General features: G+C 46.3%; 1 protein-coding gene across 2 annotated transcripts in view; it reads left to right on the top strand.

Moving 5' to 3' along the window:
• Positions 1-1044: 1044 nt before the first annotated feature.
• Positions 1045-6570, top strand: part of ISM1 (isthmin 1) — a 71136-nt gene continuing 65610 nt past the window's right edge. For both annotated transcript variants that reach the window (XM_066387122.1, XM_066387121.1), the window contains exon 1: positions 1045-1182. In XM_066387122.1, coding sequence (XP_066243219.1) covers positions 1045-1182 — 138 coding nt within the window. The remainder of the gene's footprint in view (positions 1183-6570) is intronic.

Genomic DNA, 6570 nt, shown 5'->3' with positions numbered 1-6570 from the left:
CCAGAGTCCAGGAACAAGTGTCAAGATCCTTCTGGAACCGACTCTTTATCATCCATCCCCCTCTTACGCACGCCAGATTCAGGCGGGGGCGCACAGTCGCAGACAGACACCTGGCTTGTCCTGCGCCCCCTCGGTTCTCCATCACCACAACTCCAACTCCACTTTAATAAAAGTTTCTAAACTCGCTCAGGCACCCCCCACCACCACCACCGCCCCGAGCCTCAGTGCGCACAAGGGCTGTGCCCTCGTCGGCCACAGCGACTTCGGCAGCGGTGGCGCGCACTTGGCACAGCCCGGCTGGCGGAAGCGGACCCCGGAGGGGTGCCCAAGTCACCTCCAAACAGTGACAACCCCCGTGTACCCGCGGCCCCCATCTGGGGCTAGCTCCAACTAGCACTCGGCAACGGGGCGGTGCGTCCCGCGTCCCGAAGTAGCCCAGGGAGGAGGGGAGGTGGTTCGTCGGGTGAGTGGCTCAGGGCGGGGGAGCCAAGCGTGGAGGTAACTCCGGGCCGCCACTGAAGCCCTCCTCCTCCTCCTTCTCCTCCTCCTCATTCTCCTCCTCCTCCTCCTCCCTGCGCTCCTCTGGCGGCCGCTCCTGCTCCAGCTGCGGCGCCGCGGCCACATCTGGGGCGCCCATGTGCGCTCGGGGGCTCGGCTGCGCCCGCCCCGCCGCCGCCCCCGCTACCCCCTGCCCGCAGGGTGGTCCCAGGCCCGGCCTGGGTCGCGGGCAGCCCCCTGTCCCTGCCGCCGCAGGGAAGCGCCGGGGTTTGCTCCGCAGCCGCCTTGGACGCCCCCGGCCCCGCCGTGGCTCCGCCGTGGTGCGGTGGCGGCGGCGGCGGCGGAGGCGGCGGCGGCTCCTGCTCCCCTGGCCCCGCGCGCCCCGCCGCGCCCAGCGCCAGCCCTGCGGGCCCGGGGAGCGGGGCCCCGGCGGGGGCCGAAGCGGGAGCCGCGCTGCCGGGCTCCGGAGTTCCGACTCCTCCTCTCCCGGCGCCACCGCCGCCACCGCCCGCCGCGCCGGGTCCTAAAGCCGCGCGTCTCAAGAGGATGGTTCGCCTGGCGGCGGAGCTGCTGCTGCTGCTGGGACTGCTGCTGCTCACGCTGCACATAACGGTGCTGCGCGGGACGGGAGCCGCGGACGGGCCGGACGCAGCCGCGGGCAACGCCAGCCGGACCCAGCTGCAGGTGAGTGCGTCGCCGGAGAGGGGCGCGCGTGGCATCGGGGACCCGCGTGAAGGGGCGCCGAGCTCGCACTTGATGTGCGCGAGGAGGCGGTCCCCCGCCCTACCCGAGAGCAACTGTTTTGGCAGCAGTTTTGTCGGGGCAACCCGTATTAGGCAGAGGCGGAGCGGGGATACGTGTCGGGAGGCTGGACTTGGCGCTGAGCTCTGGCGGACGCGCTCCCTCAGGTCTGCCACAGGTCAGATATCTGGGGGTGCACGGCGTGGAATGGGCGGAGGAAGTGCGGAGCATGTATGTGTTTGCTTTGGGGTGGTGCCAGGCTTCGGTGGCCCTTTAGAGGCCGAGTACTATCATCGCTCTGGGAGGCGAGGCGTGCGAGGTTGCAGAAGGAAACTTTATAGGATAATAGTCTCAAACTGGGTTTGGGAGCAGGAATCCCGGTGAGCCTGCCTCTTCAGAAAGCAATTCCAAAGGTCAGGAAATGATTTCCCGAGGAGAGTGGCCAGACATCCTCTCTTCTCCCACGCGGTCCCAGTGCCTCCGATGTCCCTCGTGGGCCTCACCCGAAGCTCCAGAGTGCGCTCTTGGCCAAAAAGAGAGCACGGAGTTAAGACACCTGCCCTGTTTGGGGCCGGGGTTACCCGGGGCTTTCAGACTTAGCAAAAGACTTCTTCCCAGTGCTCTGTCCCTGTTGAAGATCACCTTGGGAAAAGGGTTCTACTGATCGATTTTAGCTCCGAACCTGAGAGGTGGGGGGTTGCGAATGGAGAGTGGGTGTCATACAGAATGTAATGGGTTTCCGAATAAAGGATTACCCAGGCAAGGATTCCCTGCAGTTACCTTGGAAAGCGCTCTTTTCCTTTGGTTGGGTATGACAACTGTCAACTTGGGGCATGCGTAGAAGTCTGCAGGGATTTTCTCAGAAAGTAGCGGAAATTCCCTGGCTCCTAAAATCCCCTCCTCAAATTAGCCCCTCTAAAACTCTTTGCTATGTCGAGATAAGTATTGTTTATTATTTCTAAGGGGCTTTACAATCATAGTCTCATTCATTTTTAACCTCTTTATGTAATTTGTTGCCAGGGGTTGGGGATTAAAAACTTTACTGTTACAGTAACACTTCACTTCAACACTTAAAACAGTGCTTCTTATGCTACTGTTTTAAGTGCTTTACAAAATTTAACTGATTTAATGAGGTACTATATCATTAATATAGCACAGAAAGGTTAAGGAACTTGCCAAAGTTCACACATTCCAAACTCTTGATTAACTGCACGAAGCTTAATCTTCGCCAGGTTGTTATAGACTAAAGCAAAGTGACCCTTGTGCACTAATGCGAAACCAGGAATGGAAAAGTATACGCCCAAGAGCCTAAAATTCACTTCAGTTTGGGTCATTTCTGAACACATCCTAACATTGTGAGGTCCTCACACCTGCTCCTGGTGGGCAGACAAGTATGGAGACAGACCGATGGGATTTCTTTGGGGGAAACGGAAGATAGTACCATTCTGTGGACTGTGCTACACCCATCATTCATGTAGGAATAATACCTAATATCTTCAAGATTTCTGGAAGTCATATTTTATACATGATGCTTTCTTTCCACATGGGCTCGTGAAAAACTGTAAAAGTGATGTTCTATGGAAAAGTAAATTTGGCAGATTTCTTTATGAGGTGCTTGCTATCATTAGAAGAACCAGGGGGCAGTCTTTTCTGCCTGAACAGGAAGGTAATGAGAGAAGCAGCCGGTGGAAGTGGCAACTGCAAAGGGGAAGTGGATTACATTCTCCAAAGGGCCTTTGGCCGAGGACCTGCCCCCAGAGAGCAGAAGAAATGCGGGATTTACAGAGTCACGCTCTTAGGAATCACTTGAGCCCCGAGGACCTGTTGCTCTACCAGCTTCAGTTTCTCTTCTGGTAGCATTTGGTTATGCTGTCTGTTCAATGTACTTATCCAGGCAGAATGATGAGTATAACAGTTTAGCTCATAATTTCACTCTCTTTTGTAATTTGTTGTTATAAAAGTTTTATAGTCTTCCTGACTGAAGTTATTTCATTGGGCCTCTGACTCCCCAAAGGTATTATGATTCAAATGGAGAATGTATGTTCCACTGAGTGAGGAGGTATGCAAAAGACATGTATTATTAGCCTGTTGTTTTCAGGGCCCAGAAGGTAAATTTGTTGGTAACAGGTGTATTTGAAAACAAAACTGTGGATGTCATGCTCTTTCTGTCTACTGGACTATTTTAAACTCCATTTAAATGCACTGGCTCTGTGTTATCTTAAGCTGCTAAAACCATTCTTTGCAACTGGAAAACTAATCCTTATACTACATTGTTTTTTATTATGTCTCCTTGAAAACATTCTAAAATATGAGGTCAGAGTCAGAAATACAAAATGGTAGGTTTATTTCCCCAATTTGAAGTATATTTTGGGATCATTTAAGAAGAGATACACTCCTATATTTAAGATCTGGTAATTCTGACATATCAAGGATACTCAATAACACAGTAGTAAGAATAACAATAATAGCTAAGATTTGTAAAATGTCTTTGTATCAGACACTGTTCTTAGCACTTTAAATATATTAACTTTTTAAAATGTAAACTTTTTTTAAAGCAGGTAGAAGGTGCTTAATTTTTTTTATTATTTTATAGTGTGAAAATATTTAAAGAATATTTTCATTCCAAGTTCTTGGAAAGTCACCATGCTGACCACGAGAGAGAAAGAGAGAGAGAGAGAGAGAGAGAAAGCCTTTTAACAATTTACATTGTCAAACACATCTCAACAGTTTTCTATTGTTAGATATGAACATATGAACAGATATGTATATATACACATAGACCAGGGGTCCCCAAACTACGGCCCGTGGGCCACATGCGGCCCCCTGAGGCCATTTATCCACCCCCGCCGCACTTTCAGAAGAGGCACCTCTTTCATTGGTGGTCAGTGAGAGGAGCATAGTTCCCATTGAAATACTGGTCAGTTTGTTGATTTAAATTTACTTGTTCTTTATTTTAAATATTGTATTTGTTCCCATTTTGCTTTTTTACTTTAAAATAAGATATGTGCAGTGTTCATAGGGACTTGTTCATAGTTTTTTTTTATAGGCTGGCCCTCCAACAGTCTGAGGGACAGTGAACTGGCCCCCTGTGTAAAAAGTTTGGGGACCTCTGACATAGACTGATTCACATATATATATACATACACATATACAAACACACACACATATATACATGTGTGTGTGTATATATCTATAAGACCTAACATTATTTGGTGGTTTCAGCATACTCAGGGGGATAGAGTTTTTTGCCTCTGTGACTGTCCCTATGCTGGAGTTACGCTGTTATGAGATGGCAGTAGACTGCTTTGAATTCACTATCTCTATTGGTTGTGTGGCTCATGAAAAATAATGATGTGTTTGTACTATTATAATTATTTCAAAATATCTAATAAAAGTTATCCAGTTGTTTTCAACAGCTGCATAAAGTGCAGAGACATGAACTTTTTTCACTTTTGAATGAAATCTTATCACCTCTCAGCCTTCTGGCTAAGATTAAGTGTAAATGAAATCTTACCTCTTCATTGAAATAAGTTTGGCTCATGTTGATTACATATGCAGATTAGTTATTTTGCATGTCTTTAATTTATAATAGTAAGAAAAAATATATATATAGTAAAAGCAGCCTGAAAGACAAAGCATAACAAAATATATAACCTATAGGAGATAATAATAATATAATAACTCTTTAACTTGAAATTCAAATAAGTGCCTCTCTACTAAATCTCAGTCAGATTTAGAATCATGATTATCTCTAGATTTTAAATAGTAAAGCCATTTAGATAGTGACATTTAAACAAGTATTATAAAACATTAAGTTGGTTATTTTTACAGTAACATTAAAGCAAACCAAACTCTGAAATGTAACTAAATTGTCTTGGTTCTCGGTCTCCTAACTACACTTTCTTCCTTTTATCTCTCTACTTGCATTCAATAAACCAGCTGAGCTTCTTGTACTCACTGCTTCTCTGGATTCACGAATTCATCTGAGCTATTTATATCAGTAGAAGCAAAGGAAACATTTATTTGTACTTAATACAAATAAGGTTCTTTAAAATGACCTTTTGAGATAGGTAGTATTTATACCCATTTCACAGATGAGGAAATTGAGGCCTAAAGAGGTCAGCGTAGCTTGCTCAAGGCCACACTGCTCTGATGTGTCAGCACTAGGATTCAGAACCAGGCAGGCTGACTGTGGATCCCAAGTGCTTGTTTCAGTCTATCAACAAGACTCCACCAGTTCTGACTCAAATCAATATCCATTGTGTTTCTTGTTTCATGACTTGCCTGCCCATTTTCTAGGCAGGCTGTTTGCTCTTGTCCTTGCAATTATATAAATGATGGATAACTGTCTCACTTAGCTATTGCTGCCTAACAAATGCTGAAACTTAGTGACTTAAAACAACCACCATGTTATTTGCTCATGAGTTCGTGTGTCATCAACTTCTCTGGAGTCACGTGGGTGGTTCTGCTGATCTTGCCTAGGATTACTCATAGGTTACAGCCTTCTGTCGGCATGATGTGAGCTGGACGGTTCAAGATGACCTCACTCGTGTGTCTGATGATTGGTGCTGGCTGTCACTTTGGCTCTCTCTCCATATAGTCTTTAATCCTCAAGGGGGATTTAGGGGCATGCCTTTCCATGGTGGATTCAGAGCAGCAAGAGACTAAAAGCGGAAGCTGCAAGGCCTCTTGATGAATTTGTACATGTCACTTCAGCCACATTCTATTGGGCAAACAAATCACTGGGTCAGCTCAGATTCTAGGGAAGAAGAAATGGACTCTTCCTGATGGCAGGACCATCAGGTGAAATTTTTATTCATATTTTGTGGACTGTTGTCTGGAATACTTTTCTTGTTCAATATTAGTATTGCAACTCCTGCTTTATTTTATTTAATTTTTGAATTTGTTGGGTGTCTTTTTTTCACCTTTATTATCAAACTTTCTCTGCCTTATTTGATTTACGTATGTCTCTTGTTAATAACCCATAGATAAATTTTCTTTTGTCATGCAGTTTAACCTATTTATATTATTGTAATTACTAATAGATTTGAAAATGTTTTTTTTTTATTGTATTTGGTGTTCTCAATTTTATAATTTTTATATTGCCTCATCCTCTCCCCCTCCACCTATCTGTGTCACCTTTGGCAAGAGGGTTACATCTGCAAAAAGTTTTTTTTTTTAATTCAATTTTATTTATTAATTTTTAGAGAGGAGAGAGAGAGAGACAGAGAGGGATAGAGAGGAGAGAGAGACAGAGAGAGAGAGAAGGGGGGAGGAGCTGGAAGTATCAACTCCCATATGTGCCTTGACCAGGCAAGCACAGGGTTTCAA

This window comes from Saccopteryx leptura, chromosome 5 (assembly GCF_036850995.1).
Source record: "Saccopteryx leptura isolate mSacLep1 chromosome 5, mSacLep1_pri_phased_curated, whole genome shotgun sequence".
Taxonomy (NCBI): Eukaryota; Metazoa; Chordata; class Mammalia; order Chiroptera; family Emballonuridae; genus Saccopteryx; species Saccopteryx leptura.
This window is presented reverse-complemented; position numbering and strand designations above follow the sequence as displayed.